Source organism: Corvus moneduloides, chromosome Z (genome assembly GCF_009650955.1).
Source record: "Corvus moneduloides isolate bCorMon1 chromosome Z, bCorMon1.pri, whole genome shotgun sequence".
NCBI classification, from domain to species: domain Eukaryota; kingdom Metazoa; phylum Chordata; class Aves; order Passeriformes; family Corvidae; genus Corvus; species Corvus moneduloides.
This window is the reverse complement of record NC_045511.1, coordinates 53,698,936-53,718,690: the sequence shown is the minus strand read 5'-3', so window position 1 is coordinate 53,718,690 and position 19,755 is coordinate 53,698,936. Positions and strand designations below refer to the sequence as shown.

The following is a 19,755-nucleotide window of genomic DNA, read 5'->3' as shown; positions in this document are numbered from 1 at the left end:
TGTATCGAACTCCGGAGCTGCGGTGGGAACCCCTGGAGGTCTCGGCAGGCAGGACGTGCGGGGTACAGAGTAGCAAAGGCTCAAAGCAATGGTGGGAGCAGGGTGGCTGCAGCCCAGCTCCCAGCAGGGCAGGGAAAGGCGGGCTTGGGATCCCAGGGTTTCTCTGGTGGAGGGAAGGCAGCTGAAAAAGCAGAAGTCTCCAGTGCTGACAAATTCCTTCCAGCCTCTCTCTCCATCCAAACACGACAACTCACAGCCCACAAGCCCAGGTGAAAGAGAATAGCCAGATGCACCCCTCCCTCTGCGGCCAGGTCTTTTGTTTTAATTAAGCATCCAGTAATTTGTCCCCCTGGCAACATGTATGGGGAAAATTCTTTAAGAGAAAGAGAAAACAGAAGGAGAACTCCTAAAACCCCAACACCCATGTGGTGGCAACAGGAGAGATTCCTTCAAGGCCAAGAAAGTGAAGTAGCTAAAAATGCCTTATGGTTATTGTGCATGTTCTGCCACCTCCATTAAGAGGCAAATATGAAAAGTTTCATTTAAAAAACTTTTTTAAACCACTGTGAAAGATTCACCACAATATAATAATAATAATAATAATAATAAATAATAATAATAACAACAATAATAATAATAAATGGCATATTAGACCTGGTGCATCTTGTATATCCTTGAATCACTACTCATGTGTCGAGAGTCATGTGCCAAAAGGTATATGCCAATGTATGGACTCTGCTTGGGAAGCATTGGGAGAAATATAAGAACAGTATGTAGAATATCTTGGGTAGAGAGAGGAAAAAAAATAAACAATTTCATGTGGTTACCGCCAAAAAATGCCGGAAGGACAGAAGCATGCATTGAAATATATGTCTGTATGTGGCCATATTCTCTCAAGATCACTGTACAATGACTTACTGCTACTGCTGCTGCTACTCTTGATAGCACCAATACTGTACAAATAGCCTACTCAGCATGAGAAGTGCAGGAAGCAGATCAAAAGGTAATGTATTTTTACTTGCCCAAAGACCTGTGTACAAAAAAAAAGTATGGGACTTCTTTTACTAATTAGAATATGTGAAAAGAACAGCTGCTCCCTGGCCTCAGCAGTGCACCATCAACCCTGGGGATTCAGTATTCACGAAGGACAAATGATTCCTCAGAGAGACAATTCCTTCCATTTTACCATTTTATGTGGACTTTGACTCATTTTTTCTTTATTTGACCTCTTCTAAATCACAAAAAAGAAAGAAAAATAGGGCAGTTTTACAGGAAGTCCAAAGATGCCTTTTTTTTTAATGCATCAGTTCATGCAGTTGCAGTTCTCTAGCAAGATAAAATTTGTCCCTCTCTCTCTCTAGCTAGATCTGATATTTTCATTATTTCTATGGTAAAAATTAAAGAGAGAGATGTTAAACATCGCTTTAAAATAGTTTTCATAAATTTCTAAAGATTCTTGCTATACTACTAAAGACAGACTCTTTACAATTTACTTTTTAAGCTGTTTTCAAGTCAAAGACCATTACTTCTACATCAACTTGTTAAGGAGGATGGAAGAGGAAGGTAGTTTTATTTAGACTTTGAGTAAACATATCTTACAGAATTGAAATAACTTCATGGAAAGAAGGCCCTGAGCAGACACCTTCAATTAAGCACTAACCTTCCAAGGGACTGACTGATGAGTGGGAGGAGCCTGGGGCTTACACAAATCCACTTCCTTCTCTTTCCCATCTCTTTTCATGTTACAGTGAAAAGGGAAGAATGGTGCTTAAGAAGTATATACTATTTTGGGATTCTGGGGATGGGCAGGGAACTGATAGAGGATGGACCAGGAAACTTGTTTCTCTAAGAATGTTATAAACTTGCAGGAATGAGAGGACTTTCAAGGAAAAAGATGATGAGATGTTGACTCTGAATGCTTGTATGGAACTTTTAAGGACTCTTGCACTGCTGCAGTCTTTTCTTCTCTATGTTATGTTGTGGTCTGGTCCCTCTGATCCATGAGGCAATATGACACCTCATGACATCTGGTGTTAATGGCGGGATGTCCTGGGGGGAGAAGGAGGGACAGAGGGACAATGGGGGGGGGGGGTGGGATATGAGACAACAGGACTTGTTCAGGAGGCTTAAGGAAAGATACATGTCCTGCTCTTTCTCAAGGAACCAAAGCAGGTAGGAAATACAGTGCACTTATAGGTCAGAATATGAAGAGAACGCCATATTCCATTACTAGTAATGGGGAATGCATGTGGTGTTTCCGAGGGTGAAACTGTTTCACAGTGCATTCAGTTCAGGAATAAACACCTATGCTACTTGACACCTAGAAGCATTTTCCCTAAGAGCCATAAAAGCCGTCAGATTATTGTATCCTTGGTCAATTATTTGCTCTGGTATATCACAGGGGATTATAACTTGCCAGAGGACAAACTTTAAGATCATGAAACTACTCTCTTGAGACAGAAGCACAGAAATCACTTCATGCCCTCCTCAGACAGCCTCATAAAAGTGTTTCATCTAACGCTGGAAACGCATGCTGTGAAAATTCATTAACAGTAGAGGATCAGACCAAGATGAATGGCTGCTATTCTAGTTTGCCTACAGGGAAGTAAGTGCCATGGACTCCAATAGTCTTTTCACCATTTGACTGTGCTATGTTTGATGAATGCAAGGCCCACTGTGTAGTATAAGTGAAACCTGGAGAGATAAGGCCAAACCACTAGAGGGGGTGGCAGATGAAATCACCTGGCATAAATGAGAGAACTAGCCTAGAGAAGCTAGGGAGGCCTGAGAAGGAAAAGGAAAGATTACTCAAGAACAACAACAAAAACCCGACAAAAATCCAGAAAAGTTTTGCATAAGATAAAGAAGTATCACACAATTATTCTTGTTACTGTCTCAGGAAATTTGACTCAGATGACTAAATTTTGAAGTTCTTCTGCAATGCTGCAGAAGGTTAGTCCAGGGATTTATGACACAGCTGTGCACGAAAGACTGTGAAAAATAGACAGTGTATGTAAAAATGTCAAAATTGAAAAGGGTCTTACAGGAAATCTCAGCAGAGTGTCAGGATTAAGCTATCTCAGAAAATACAGATATTGCAGAAAGGTTCTGGAGATGTCCAGTGTATTTGCAAACACTGTTTTTATGGAGAAGTGGACACAGGTGTCTATTGAGCTTTAAGGGACTTGGGGAGCTGCTGTTAAACAAAATCCTGACTTTAGCATTAAAGACACATAGATTCCACTGATTTCAGCACTGCTATGAAGGAACTTCTCCCAGCTGCAAGTAAAGTACTTGAATATATGGAACTAATCTGAAAGCACGGTTTTGAATTAATACTATAGGAATGTATTCCTCTAGATAGAGAGACTATACAACCTTAGTGTAAGCACCTTTTATGCACATCAAATGTAATGTGTCTAACAACAAATGGAGGAAAATCACATTCATGACTGTTGGTTTATACTGTGGATAGGGCAGTCTCTACACTGAAATGATATCCATTCATGATAACTATTTCAGAATTTGCAGATATCTTTACAAATCCAGGAAATCTGCAGAAAAAACACTCAAAGAAAGAACTAAAGAAAGCTATGATCAGAAGGAAAAAATATATACAGTCAAAAGTAAACTAGAAGTCCAAGTTCTTAATTTTATGACTGTTGACAATTCCTCTGTGTCCACCACTTTTTCTGGTACTACCACTACAAAATATTCTTTGTACTTGTTATATTATAACACTCTCTGCATTTTCCCTTGTCATTCCTACCATCATTATCTTCTATGATTCCTGTCAGTTAGCTTTCTGATCTCAGCTGATTCCATTTTCAAATCTGAGCTGTAAATGGATCATCTTTTCCCTCCTAATTTTGTTTCTCCTACAAAGAGTCTGCTGTTTAACTGGAAATACGATTTTAAAATGAATGTGCAAAAATATGTTGCAAAGTTAGAAAGGTTCTTCCAAGTAAAATGGAGAATTATGAAGGAAATATAATGTACCTCCAGTAAACTACTTTGTCCCAGCTGTTATGTTCTACCATGGAAACAAACCATGCTGCAAAAATGGTTTTGCTTACTTAAAAACTGTAGTGAGATCTTTGGATCCATTAGAGACATAGTACGAATCTGTAAGTACTTAATAACATATCCACTCATAAGGAAGCTAACAGAAGATCTGACATACCAGTTTGTACTTTGAATCCATTATGATTTCTTAACATACAGTTTGTTTAAGGAAACATTACTTAGCATGTGCAATTATTAAGTCTCAAATCTTAAGAGGCTCTGCTGTTTACCTGTAGTTAAGAAAGTTGAAACTGTTGTTATATAGCACAGTCTCAAATCTGAAGACAGAAAAGTTAGTAGAGTGGAAAGTACAGAGAGCAACAGAGACAGTGATCACGATCACTTATGAAGATGAACCTATTTAAGCAGTGTGTTTGTAATATAATTTTATATAAAATCATACAAAAAATTATGCCTGTGGGATTAAGAGTGCAAGGCTTAAAATGTGAGTCTACATAAAACCCAGTAATGGTTAAAAGGATTTAAGATGTAAGGTAGACAATCGCCTACAGCTTCAAAAAATGCTCTGTGAAGCTATATATTATTCTTTGGTAGTTAAGCAGTGGGGTAGCAAGAAGTGGGTTAAGACACTTTTCTTAATGACAGCAATGATGCTATTTCTGGAATGATACATGCATGTGCCTAGTACTGAAGTTCTACGGAGTATGTTACCGGAGAATGAACACTGAGTTGTTGCTTGTTTTCTTGCTGCTTATTGTCTGAAATAAGTGGTGTAAACACAATTTACAGTGATTCTTAACAAGCTCAAAGAAACTCTTTTATCTCAGAGGGTGAAAACATGGCTTGATTGCAGCATGCAAGTAACTCAACATGATTATATTTTTGAAGGGGGAATATTTGTTTAATCTAGTAAAGAATGGCCTAACAAGATAAGTACAGAGCAAGATAAACATGCAACTACAAGGCTTAAGATTTTTAATCGTCAAGACAATGCTCAATCAAACCAAAGGGGAATTAACCAAAGAGGTTCAGATCCTGATGCTGATTTCTGTGAGACTGAAGCAGCTCTGTGTCAGGAACTCCACTGAAGACTCAGTAAGAAGTATAATATGGGAAAACTAAGAACTAATTTTTCTGCCATTTAACTACCTTCAAATAATTTGAGAGGAAGCTTCAGCTGGATGCTGGCTTACATATAAGCATATAATGAATAACTCCACTCTAAATACCCACTAAAACATTAATTACTATGACTAAATCTCAATTAAATATGCTAAGCAAAAATGTCAAAAGTCAACTAGATGATTTTAAAGGTCATGTAGTCCAACTGTTCTGCAATGAGCAGGAATTTATTTACCATGTCTTTGGAGAGACAGCAGGCCACTCAAATGAACCTGTCTGTTCACAGGTGATTAGCTGTGGAGATCTAAGCACAGAACTGACATGAAACATTCAAATGAGGGGATGTTTTGTACTTTTTCCCCTTTTGACATCTAGTAGGAATGAGGGCTGCAGCTGTGAGATATGCCATGAGATGTGTGGCTAAGGGGGCATGATGGCCTGCTGATGGAGTGATGGGTTATCAGGTGGAGAATGACCCCCAATGCTGCAATTAGCCAGGTGGAAAAGTGACTGATGCTAAGTTGTCACCTTTCTGCTCCACCTTTGCACAAGACCCATAGTTTGTAATCTCTGAGCTACTCTCGATACCTCATTCACATATAAAGTGGCTACCCAGCACCACCATTTTTGATGTTAATTACAGAATATTTGACTATAGTCTCACCTTCACTACTCCCAAAAGTATAAATTGGCATTTGAAATCCTCTAGGGCAAAGAATGAGAATACAACCACCTTTGCAGAAAAGTGAATGGGCTTGCTCATCTCCCAAAAGCAGGGGCACCTCTTTAGTTAAGTTTTGCACCTCCAACTGAGTTGGAATATACTCAGGAATACTTCTACATACTACTGTATATGTAGTACACGTACAAAGTGCGCTTATATTTTGAAGGTCTAGTGAATTTATCACTGGCAATCTAAAAGAATCTATAATTTATTGCTCCAATAAACTGCACTATTAGTGAATCTATGTTTGTGAAAGTTCCTGTTGAAGTTTACCAGACTTACAGTGCTGCAATGGTTAATTTCACTATTTGTGAATCTGCTTATGAAAGTTCTTACTGAACTCTACCATAATTATGCTGCTGAACTGATTTTAATCAGAAATGAGGCCCACCAACACCCAGACCCTCTGATTTCTGCAAACTAGCAGGAAAGCAATGGTGTTTATTTTATGCCAAAGTTAATGCAAGACATCTACATTTAGGAGTGGGTGACAACATTTTTGAAAAGAATAAAATTTTGAAAAAAGATTTTTAATTACCTCTGGAGAAAAATTTAAGAAGTTTAGTTCATAAGCATCACTACATAGATACGAATTGTTTTAAAACAGAAAAATATGGATTTGTGTGGTTGCTCTGCTATTGGAATGAGTTTTTAAGGAAAAAAGATTTCTAAAGAAAGCAAGAAGAAAGCTGGTTTCATTTTATAACCTTGGTGTTGTGTAATATAAATACAGCTTTTATATTAATTCAACTGAAGATCCATTCCAGTCTTTTTACAGACACCCTCATCAATTCCTCTAGAGACTGAGCATTTGACATAGAACAATCAACAAAACCAACTAATGTAATGACAGGGTTATTAAAACACAAAATTTGGGCCAATTAGCAGCCAATTAATGTTGGCTTGGAGGACGCTGAGAAAAAATCAACAGAACTTTAAAGTACACATTAAGTTTAGGAATATGCTTAAATCTATCCTTGATCTGCAAGGCATTCAGGGGGATGCCTAATTCCCCTGAGGTGCATGGGATCTGATCACATGCCTGTATACTTTGTTGCACATTATCTCACTAACACCATCATTACAGATAGAACTTTGTTATTAAAAGATCTCTTTTTTCATTCTTACAAACAGCCAAAACAGCTGGTTTTATCCCCCTGTTTAGGCACTTTAAACTATCATCCTTTGACTTACAGATGCCAGGACTTAACATGGATACAATATTTGAAGTGAGGACTTTTCAATCCACAGTAAGTACTTTTCTTCTTGCCTCTCCCAACACAACACAACTCAAATGAGCAACTGCATGCAGTGTGATTATAATCTCCTTTCCACCAAAAGGAGAAATGGGGGAAATCTGCCTAATACTGCATGCATTCCTTCTAATTGAATTTTCCTATGTGAGTTCATTTCTTAGTAGTATCCCTATTGACAAATGCCTACAAGAAAAGTAACTCAGAATAACTGGTAAGTTAGAATTCTAATTATTTTTTTTTTTTTTAAATCCAAACACATATACAGACACGCAAATTGTCCCTGTCCTTCCTCATAGAACACGACTGCATCAGGAGACCTCTGCTGCTTGGTGCCTGCCTGGAGGCAACGTGGGTCATAACCTCTGTTCCACTCACACTCTACATGTAGAACTTCTACATGCCAAGAGATGAGAAGAGATGAATGACTCAGCCATCATTTGACTTCTCCTATTAGACCACGGGACAACTCTTGTGTATGAATTTTTCAAACACTGAGACCACTGAAGATTTTCTTCTAGGCCTTTGTATAGTAACAAACCAAGCTTAAAAAGTGGGTTTGGCCACCCATGTAGATTAATTCAGAAGAATAAATCCTGAATTAGTCCTCAGAATGTGTCAGTGGTTATAGTTTACACAATGTACAATATGGTCTTTGGCTATCACTGTGCTATCACTGTATTACAAACAAGATCAAAGCTGCTTCACACAGTGAGGTCAACATTTGAAACTTTTGAATACTGGTAAAGCAGCAGCAGCCAGACAGTGAAAGCAGACCACATCTCATGCCCAGTGTGAGTGGGTATAAAAGGCAGGAACCTTCAGAACTTCGTTCTCTCTCACTGGTCGGTATCAATGACAATGGGTCAATGTTACGGTGTGTAAGGGCAAACATTTCCAAAGGACAGGCACAAAGTAGAATAATGCTTTCACTTTCAGAACACTTTTATCCTCTTATGTAGTATTTCATCACCAATCTTGAGTGGGAGCAGATGGAAATTGCAGGTGGCAACGTTTTAAAAGGGACAACCATGTGAGAGTAGCAAATACCTCTAATAATTAAATCAAAACTAAGTGGATAGCTACCATAAATTGAGGGTCAAGATCCTCAAGAAAGCTGGAACAATCTAACTCCTCAGTGTTGTTGATGAAAATTTCAATCCATCCTCCTTTAGTCTATTATTTTGAGGTTTCAATATTGGTGTTTTTTCTTTGGTTGGTTGGAGTTTTTTTGTTTGCTTGTTTGTTTGTAGTTTTTTCTCGGTAGTTCAGGTAGTCATAAGAGATGATGTAAAGGATGGGGACAGGATTGAAGAGCTAGGGGTAAAGATACTGCAGGTGGTAGGATGAACACAGAGCCTCAAGGTTTGGTGGTATCTTGGGAAACTTAACCATCAGAAAAGGGTCTTGATTCTTCAACACAAATTCAGTGGTCTACAAGAATTTAGATTTTTTTTTCAGCATCATGTTTCCTGAAAGTAAGCAGACTGACTCGTTACCAAGATGTAAGAGCTGTAACACTTTCTAAGTAGGTTATATTAATTTCTTTATCAGCATTCCAATTCATGTGTAGATGAGGTCCTAGTTAATAAAGGGTATATGGATTTCAGTGTTTCAGCAGCTGGTATAATATAAAGCCCATCCAAACTCTGTATGTGAAAGCTTACATTTAACAAACCTTCCTCAACAGCTTATTTTCAGCCAGACCAGGAGACTTATAATGAGAAAAAGTGATTCAAACTTAAACCAGGCGATGGAAGAGTTTTTTGTAACTTCAGAAACGCTTTTTCTTTGCTTAACTTCTCTTTTTTTCTTCCTAAATGGGATTTCTGGCTCCAAATACGATTGTATGACTAGGAGCTGGTATTCATAAAACCCAATCAGCAGTTTTTTATTCCCAAGCAGTAACTTAGTGTTTATTAATAAACTGTCTTGTCCAAAAGACACAGGAGAGGGAAAACCCTGCCATACACTTCATGTTTAGTCTATCATATATATGCCTCTCATTAAGCCACTGTGCTTATACTACATGGGTTTAATATAGTTTCAAACTGTTTTCAAAACTGAAAATAACTTGCTTGGTTTGTTAGAAATTCACATAAAAATCAATGAAGACAGGAAATTAAATGCTTAAATGGCATACTATTCATGATTTAGTGAACTCTATCACTATAGAAGAAAGTATGGAAAAGTAGTATTAATACCTTAAACAATTCACACTTCCACCTCTCGGGGATATCTGAGGCTCTTTACTCCTGCACACTTCCTCCCCCTGACCACCATGTTTTTCTGCTGTTAGCTGGAAATGAGTTCATTTTGAAACAGCCAGTTCTGCAGAATTTATAATCTTCTCAGCAAAAGAGCAAGCACAGATGTTACCTTATTTGCTCCACACCTCAGAATCGGAATATTTTCCAAGAAGTTCTACCTGCCTCTCCTTGAGGAGACTTGAGGTCTTGTGCTGTTACCTGAAACTAAATCATATGACTAAAAGCATTATCCAGACTCTCCTTTATCCTGTTTACTGAATGGTTAGGACATTGCCTTACACTTGCATAACACTGAATTTTTGCCTCCTGGTTGGGAGGTAATATAGTAACTGTTTGTATCAGAAATTCCTAAAAGTCTCATAGGTTATGAGTATGCTTCTGATGAGGGCAAACTGAACACGTCACACTAGTTCATTCCTTATCAATCAGACCACAAGACAGGCAAGCCTCAGAATCAATTCTGCACTGTGACTCTGTACTTTTGGTCATTTTGGCATTCCTGATGCATGCACAGTGTTCTTGAGGTGAAAAAAAGTATAAAATATTAGTTAAGTAGATATAATACATTTCCCAGTATATATTTCCTAGAGATAATACCTTATCTAAGAGATATAATAAGTTTCCTGAAGTATCTGCAATTTTAGTATGCAAACAACAGCAAAACAAGACATAAAGTGAGTGTTTGGAACAAATCAGTATTTTTTCTATTAATTAAATTACCTCTTTTTTTTTCAGTAAACAGAGTATTCAGTATTGCATGGCATAAGAAATTGTTTTGCTTTCTGACATTAGTTGATTTTGATTTTTAAAAATCTGAAAAGTGGATAGTTAACTAAACAGCTGCTCTTGAAAACTGCTCTTAGAAAGCAATGATTCCTTCTCCTTTGTAAAGAGGAAAAATGTACTTCCAGGTAATTATGTACCTCTGTATGTACATTATGGTTTTCCTGCAGAAGTGCAATGTAAGATAAAAACTGAAATATACCAAAATGTGCCCCAGTACAACATACAAAAACTAAAGGCAAATATTTATCAAATGTCATTAGAAATTCAGCAAAGATTTTGAGGTATTATCATTTCCTTACTAACTGCAAAAAACTACTCAGAAAAAGGCAGTGCAGGAAAACACAATACTGTACACAAATGATATTTCACAAAGAACATTATACAGACAAGTACCTACAGTTTCTTAATGTGACTCAGTTGCTGTCCAGGAAAAAAAAAAAATCCATTTAAAATAAATTCTGTAAAGCTAGAAGTGGGTACTCTGCCTCTGAAGATACAATCACAGTAGCAAGTAGGCAGAGGGATGTGTGCTTTTGCTGTATGATTTATTACCAAATCTTTGACAGACAGGTAAAGCTCTCCCAAAGCAAGCATGGAAATTATTTCAGTATGGCTTCTTGCTTCAGTGAAAATGCTGGCACAAGTCCCAAATGGTGCTGGCTTCCATTTTGTGCTCTCAGGCCACTTCCAGGTACGCTTATCTAGAAGCCAGAACTGAATGTCCCAAAGGAACAGAACAAGAACCCTATCTGGTCAGTTTGTCTTCAAACTATTTGCTAATCTTGCTAAACTATCTTCATTAATGATCTCTTTTCCGTAGGCATGGATAAATCCACTTCTATAGGCTTTTGATTACTTAAAGTATGCTGTTGTCTTCCAAAAGGAAATTAATTTAGGTCAAATTGTGTATTACTTGACCTCATGTTATTGTTCTACCTTGTCCACAGAGAACAACAAAACATGTGTTTCCACATGCAGATTCACACAGTAATGTTTGGACAGGCAGAGTGGTTCTTCCTAGCAGCACTTCTGCTGAAGTTAAGTCACAGATCAACTTCTTAAATTTGTAGAACACCAAAAGCTTGAGCTTCTCATGGAATAAAACCCAAAAATATGAAAGTGCATGCAACAACCAAACCAAGTTACAAAATATGCAAAACACTTTCAAGCATGCCATGCCACCTCAGAAAGAACAACAATTTGGCTTCCACTGTACAAATGAAAGGAGAGAACAGTTCTTGGGAGGGCAATAAAAAGAGAATGAAGTTTTTCCTTAGCTGTCAAACAAATTTTTAGGAGGTCGTAAAGGAGAGTGACACGTATTCATTTGCTGTGGTGTTAGCATATGGCAGGTGAAATTCTATCTTGAATTCTGCCTCCCTGTACCTGGGCCAGCACTCAGAACCACTGCGACCTCTCCTTCTCCCTTTGCCTCTTTCCAACCCATCTCATCAGGCTCCTGTCACTCTTTCCTTTGTCCCTCTGTCTCCTTTCACAGTCCCACTCACCATAGATGACCTCATTAATGGCGAGGTCAGGGATGAAAAAGCTTTTTGTCTGCTCTGCCGCTTGCTTGAGCTGGGAGGAGAGGCACAAGGTAAGCTAACTCCCTACAGATCTTCTCAGTGGCATACGGGAAGCAACTCACCTGTCTAACTCGTCACCTCCACCTTATTTCATGGCAACAAGACCTTAGGAAACTCACACTACTCACTGCTGATAAAGGTTTATTAGTCCCATTCTGGCTGCCATCCAGAGGCAACTATACTGTGTCAGAGCAGAAGGGTCTGTCCCTCTCTGTGAATGCTCATATAGCTCCCCTGGGAACTCAGAGCTGTAACTGGAGAGCACTATGTAGCATACTGGAGGAATTCTCTGAACAAATGAAGTAAGCTGGGTTCACCAGACACTTCACTGAAGCTCAAAGCAATGCTTGCTTCACAGTCCTCACTGAAAGGGAAAAGTAAGCAATTTTTCCTGGGTTTTGGTTTCAGCATCAGAGCTCAAGGCAGCCAGCCCTAGATGTAAGTAATTTAGTACACACCAGCTTGCATGGATTGCTCTCTGCAGTGTAAATTATGTTTCACCTGTCTATATCAGAAATCTTACAGTGCAAATATACCGATAAGTGTGATGATTGATGACCAATAAATACTAACTGATGAGGCTTCTCAGCAAATCTTTTATCCTCAACAGCTTTCTAAAAACCTCAGTACATCACTCCATATCTATAATTGTGCAGCAATATTATATAGCTGTTTCACCTAAGAAATTACTTTAGTATTATTCACCAAGTAATTGGTAAATGTTCTTTTCCACTATAGCTCAGTCACAGGGTTTTATTGTGCCCTGATGGCACTGCTATAATCCTCTTCCACCTTGAATGCCCTAAAACACCTTGTATTTGTGGATCTGCTCATCCTTTCAAGTCCAGTTTTGGAAATCAGGAATGCTTTGTGAAAAGCCCACAGAACTAGGTCCCATAACCAGTTGGAGAAACAGCACAGCCAGGCGTTGTATGTTTTAGTAGGCTAACCAATTTCTATTCAAGTATGTTTTCAGAAGTTTTTTGTTTTTTAAATAATGTTTTCATTATGCTTATCTGTTTTCCTTATTTTTAGAAAATTTTTAAAAACCCATCCAATGGGGCCCATCATCACAGCAGAGGCAAATTACAGCTGCAGAAAGCTGTGCCTCTGTGCCTGTGTGATTCCAGTTTCAGCCTACCACTACAAAGCTCTTCCTGAAGTGGGGAACAAAAAGAAATGGTCAACAACAACAATACTCTGACTGATCTACTGAAGTTAGTTATATTAACCACAGCTTCACATTTATTTCTATTATTTAAACTATATTTACTTCCTCTTGATTTTAAGATATATGTATATATACATTAATATATTTGCTTTCTGTAGTTTTTCAATGCAGGCAAGATAAGGAAACTCATTTGAACAACCAGCAGGTACAGTGGAATTGATTAGGCACAAAGTCACCTCAGTCATTCTGAAGACACTATTTACTGTTAGCTCAAATTAAGCAAAATAAAAAATACAGACCAGCTGACTTCAAACTCTTTCAGCCAAAATCAGCAAACTGTATATAATTCATCCAATTACTGGCTAACAGGTTATTTTGTCAACATCAGTGGAAGAGAAGAAATTTATTAGATTAACATGATGATACAAAGGTAGCTGAGCTCTGGGAATGGGGTACGGGACATAGCTCTCTTCTGACTCAAAATTTTGAAGAGGATGTTAACTAGGGACTTCCTTTTTTCATTGCTATCCATTCATTCTGAGCAAACTGGACCTGATTCTGTAGGTCACTTTTGAATAACAGTTGGATTGGTAAAGTTTCGTACGCTAATTAGTCTACAAAAATATTCTATTATCTTACTGTTAAGCACGGATGCCTCAGGATTCAGAAGTTATGCTAAAGAACTTGGGTTTTTCCCAACTTCCCTTGCTTTGAGGGAGGGAAAACAGAAGAAAATCACCTTTTCTTTCTTTTAAACTCTGTGATGGCTCAAAAGAGAAAGAAGGCCTGATTCTCTCTTGTAACTTCTTGCCATGGATATCACACAAACAAAAATGTATTATTTCTAGCCTAGAAAATTAAAATTATGAAAAGTGGTACTTGTGAAGAAAAAGCTTGGAGAGGAAAAACATTAATCAGATATGGCCTGACAAAGTCTTTGACTAAAACTACTTCTGTCAACAAATCTGAACTGCACTTACGGCCTTGTTAGAAACTGTGCCAGTTCAGTGGGCAAAGGTATCAATCTTAGCCCACAAAGAAGTTACTTATTAATCCAAATGCAAGTCTCTATATGACAGTTTACTTATTACCTTCTCAAGAAATGACTCAAGAGTAATTTCTTATTACTCTTATTACTTTCTCAACAACATGCCAGCAACCTAAAAACCTCTTCCAGCACAGCAATGACTGAAACCATTAAGCAACCTTGAACTCATTTTTTCCCCTTTACCTTACAAAGCTAAGAAAGATTAACAAAAGCAGCTATGGAAACAATAACAAACACAGTCATATGAGGATAACTGGTAATGTCCCAAGTCAGTCCTGAAGTCACCCCATTCACATATTTTTAGCTAATCTCTCTGATGAAATACCATGGTCACTAATACTTTACTGATTGATGTCTTTCAACAAAATGACGGCAAACCACTACCACTAAAGATGTTGCAAATACATGGAGTTAATCAGTGGATGTAAATGCAATCAGTCCAGAACAGTCCCTTCCCAGAGGGTCTGAAAGTGAGGATTTTCTTCCACTGGAGCAGAAATGAGGAATTTTGAAAGTTGTACAAAGCAAACAGTGAAGTCTACTTGATGCTCTAAGGTCTTTTCTGTGTTAGACTGGCAATTGCGGCACAGCTGCAAGGTAGTGTGGCTAGACAACATGACTGGTTCATAAATAGAGACTGCTACCTTTCTGATAGAATTACAGGCAACTGCTACAAGCATCTATTATCAGAGCATCTCTCCTGTTAGAAAAGACTGAGAGAATTGCGGTTGTTTATCCTGGAGAAGTCTCCAGGGAGACCTTACTGCAGCCTTTCAGTATTTGGAGGGGCATCATTAAGAAAAATGGGGACAAAACTTTTAGCAGCACCTGTTGCTGTAGGACAAGGGGCAATGGTTTTAAAGCAAAAGGGGGTTGATTTAGGTTAGACATAAGGAAGAAATTGTTTACAAGGAGAGTTGTGAAATGCTGGACCAGGTTATCCAGAGATGTGGTAGGTGCCCTATCCCTGGAAACATTCAAGATCAGGTCAAACGGGGCTCTGAGCAACTTGATGTAATTGAAGCATCTTCCTGCTCATTGAACAGTGGGTTGGACTAGAAGGCCTTTAAAGGTCTCTTTGTTCCAAACCATTCCATAATTCTAAAATTTTCACCTGGCAAAAATGAGGATATTTTTAAAAACATCATGAGTACAAAGTTTCACTCCAGGCTTTAACTGTAACTACCACGTCAAAAAAAAAGGGTTTTTTTGGAAAAAATACAACTTCTGTCAGACAGGAAATAGCATAAACAATCCATTTATTTCAACAATGAAATTGTTACTTATTAAAAAGAGTGTAATTATAACACTAAATTGTCAGTCTTGGTGGCTTTCTCCTTCTGCTTCAGGACAAAATACATTTATGTTGGGGACAGTGAATTAAGCATTAAATACAAGTGGGTTCTCACAAGTTGTGGCTAAGTTCCTTCCATTCTCATTGCTGAAAGCTTATCCTCAAATAAGTAATTCCCAAAACATCTTGCAATAGGAAGAATTCATGAATGAAAGCATCAATAAATGCTTCCTACTGCAGGGCTCACCACAAATTTTTTGTAATACTTCTAAGGAGTTTACAGACCTTTATTAGCTACATAAAAATGCCCAAATTTGCTTTTTCTGAACATATTCTTCCACCCCTTTTCAAAATATCAAACCGGAGAATGAAACATTAGCATGAAACGGTCAGCGACCCTGTATGTACTTACCATGTACCACATGCTTGGCCACTTGGGATCATTGAAATAAGTGGATTGGGTACCACCAGGCTTATAATCCCTCTTTATCCTTCTTTTAACCACCTGCTGTTGTATCCACTCCACCTGCCAACCAGAAAAACATATGGAAAGTGTTACGGTTCTGTGGAGATTATCAAGAAATGTGAGAAAACTTGGGATCCTTCTCATTACCATACTCCAAGGCATATTTCATGTTAGAGGGTTCATTTTGGCAGTAGAAATCGTGCAAATCACCTTGACATACTGTTCACTAAGGAATACATTCAATTTAACTAGTGTTACAAATCTACCTGAATAATTACTTAAATACCCTACTAGAAGTACTTCATTGGGCATCATCTTTTAAATACTATTATTTTACTATTTCTCTTTATCAGACTTATTCTTCTTTTGAATTCATAAAAACTCATACACAGAATATAACAGCATATTACAATGAAGACTTAACTGAATTTCTAAAAGGGTGGGTTTGTTTTTATTTTTATCTTTCCGTTCTGGAAAACAAGAACATTAAAAAATAAATTTAAAAGTTTTGCTTGATCAGTATCTAAATCACCTTCACCACTTGGAGAGAATAAAACCCCAAAACTACACCTTATTTTAAGTAAAGTGACTCTTTGTCAAGAGCTTCTCAGAGAGGCACTCTGAAACTTCATTTCATATTAAGGACTTCCCTGGGAGAAAGAGTTGGATACTGAGCAACAGCTCTAATTAAAACAAACACAAAAATGGGCTTGAAACTAGAAAAGAAATATAAGGGCTAAAAATCTAATTCTGAAAGTTATTTTTGTCTGTCTGACACCTCTTCAAAGATTCATGACACGTCCAAAGAAAGGCAACACCAAAAGTGACATCAACCTCAGAGCAGAGAGGACTCTGCAGCTATTTCTGCATTAGCTATTCTAAATGGGAGTTAGTTTCAATAAATGTAAATAATATGAACTAACCACAAAAAAACCCCATGTTATATTTACACACATCCAGCAGCTTATACTTCTGCTGAATTGTTTCAAGGCATATAACTATAAAAACTCAATTCACCTCTCTCCAAGCAAAACAGCCATCTTCTCCTAGCAGCCAGCTCTGCACCTTTTATTTGTGCTCTTTATGAATATCTGTGTATGCACAGAAACATACAAATATATCAAAGAAGTTACTTTCAGCTCACATATTTCTTTGTCACTGGTCAGAGATGGTATTAATATTTTCCCTTCGCAGGCTAATCTCTCTCCTGTGCATTCACTTCAAATCCTTAGACAGACATACCACTCTGGCCTCTACTTCTTGGTCAGAAAAAAATGCAGGAAGACATCTCTGAATTTCTCCAGAGAGGATTCCTCAGACAGTCCTTATAGAGGCTGGCAAGGCATCATGGGTTTTTTCATAAAGAAGAAACGAAATTTTCTCCTTCCCAAGAACTAACATCAGGATCAAAAGGATTCTTCTAGAGGCTAAATTATGCAGTCTAAGAACACAGACTATCAGCTAGTGCCGACACTGAAACCGATTTCTCTGTTAAATCTTCTAGGAACAATCATAAGTTGCCTTCTGGTTCTATGAGAACACAGAAATTTGACAGTGCACCTTTCTCTCTTGCTTATTGTCTCCTCTTCCACTACAGTTTGAAATCCCTCATGAGAAGACCAGAGCTAACCGCTCCCTTCAGATCTGACTGGATCCAGGTGTCCTCTGCAGGAAATGATGGCTAGTCAGTCTTAGGCCTTTTGGTGTAACAAAGTCTGGAGGCCTGTAAGACACTCAAAGCATATCTGGGCAAAGGTCAAAGAAAGGAAACTCAAAAGACTTTGGTAAGAACTAAGCCTAATGGCTGCTTTAAACTGGGATCAACAAGCCTCTTAACTAGCTCTCTCCTCCATGAAAAGACTGGTCTTTAATTGAATAATGAACCCTATTCTCCTGACTTTTGCTGCTAATATATGTTTTTTTTCCCAGACCCTCACAACAGAAGCTTGTTATTCTTCAAAGCTTCTTTTCTTGTGGGTAGCCCATACCTCCCAACACATCACAAACCAAGAGATTGGCATCCTATGTACTGTTTGGTCTCTGACTCCCCACCTGCCTGGACCGCCACAGACCACGGGCCTTTCTTCTTCTATTACTGTTATTTAGCAGTCATTAACAAAAAAGCTTCAACAGGTCTGAAAAAGCAACCATGGCTTTCAGGGCTTATACAGATCCACTTTCCAAGTCTTCTAACGAGATTTGGGTCTCAGTGCTAGAAACATGTTCAACTGAGTGGAGAGTCTCAAGCTCCTACGATGCAAGAATATTTACTGTTATCTTGACTCACCCTTTGCTGAAGGGATTAACCACTTGAGTGTGTCAACCATGCTGACAAAGTTGTTTAAGTCAACAAATTTCAACACTTCACAGGCCAAAAGCACACAGAGCACAACATGCCATGCTTGGTAACTCACTCCTATCTTGAGTCTTCAGGGAGGAATTAAACATGCCTACCACCAACATAATGTGAGGATCTGACGGTGTTGCAAAAGTGTCCGCAAAGACAAACCAATGAGACTGACTCAGCAGAAGAGGATTAAACCTTCTACCACTGTTACCTCTAGTTCAGACGCATGAACATTAATGAAAGAACTCACCAACACTACTATTGCCTAGAGGAGCCATAAATCAGAGACCCAGGGCATCTAATCTGGCATTAGGGACTCCTGTGCGTCAAGGCTTCTATAGGAACTACAACTAGCAACTGTGAGGATTTTTGGAAAACACCTTCCTTTTGTTAACAGAACCAAAGAAGTATAATACATTCCTGGAGCCTGTGCAACGCACAAATTTAAGCAGAACTTCAGCAACCTAATACCATTTCTGCATGGATAAAATGAAAGGAGTTTTTCTGGCTAGACAAACTCTTTGCCAAACTCTTTACTTGTTCACTGTGACGTTGTCTCCATTGATTACTGCCTGTTCAGGTACAAATATCTGCTGATAAATAAAAAGATTTAAATATAAAGGCAGCATAGTACTGGTGGAGACTAATGCATGCATACATTGCTGCCTCAAAAAAAAGCCCAATTAATTTCTTTTCTCCATTTCCTTTATTTCAGATAATATTATGGAGAATATTATCACTTATTCAGTCCAAGCAATCATAAACACTGCAGAACTGCACACTTCCAGTTTATTGGAACATATATAATTTGACACATAAAGAATTTTCAATATATGTATACATATGTACTTGTCCAAGAGTTTATATCAACTGAGTTAATCTGCAAGCCTACAGTATAGCAGGTGGTTATATTTTAGTGAGATACGGGTAAATTTTTCTTTTGTATCTTATCTAGCACCTTTTCACAAAAGACTATCTGTTGCAGGGCATGCTAGATGTTGCCCATAATTCCTATTTCCTCAGCTCCTAGCAAAATTAGGGAAAACATACGAAAGAGAAATTTTGCAGAAGGGCTCTGCAGCTTGCATGATCAGACTCAAACCCAGTAAAAGAAACATAACTTCTTGTCTTCCCACAAGACTTAATGATAATTTTATGTGTGCACTGAATTGCTCTAAGTAAATGAGCCATTTAATTTCATACAAATGCAGACATGGGTAAATGGCACATTTGCCTAAGTATGCATATGGGAAGATAGTGCAGGTAGCTCTTTAATGATGGAATGCAAGTGTCTAGATGGAATAGAGTGGACTCATATAGAATATTGCAGTTGTAAGGGAGCTACAATGATCATCTAGTCCAACTGCCTGACCAATTCAGGGATGAACAAAAGTTAAAGCACAGTACTGAAGGCCTTGTCCAAATGTGTCTTTAACACTGACAGGCCTGGGGCATCAACCACCCCTCCAGGAAGACTGATCTGTTTGACCAACGTCTCGGTAAAAAAATGCTTCCTGAAGTCCAGTGTGAACTTCCCCATATGCAACTCTGAACTATTCTCACATGTCCCATCACTGTATACCAGGAAGAAGAGATCAGCACCTCCCTCTCTCTGTCTCCTCCTCAGGGAGCTGTAGAGGGCAATCAGGTTGCTTCTCAGTC

The 19,755-nt window shown here is 38.2% G+C and overlaps 1 protein-coding gene across 6 annotated transcripts in view; it reads right to left on the bottom strand.

Moving 5' to 3' along the window:
- PCSK5 (proprotein convertase subtilisin/kexin type 5) overlaps positions 1-19,755 on the bottom strand; it is a 227,857-nt gene that overhangs the window by 166,026 nt on the left and 42,076 nt on the right. For all 6 annotated transcript variants that reach the window (XM_032096048.1, XM_032096054.1, XM_032096049.1 and 3 more), the window contains exon 3: positions 15,693-15,806. In XM_032096048.1, coding sequence (XP_031951939.1) covers positions 15,693-15,806 — 114 coding nt within the window. The remainder of the gene's footprint in view (positions 1-15,692; positions 15,807-19,755) is intronic.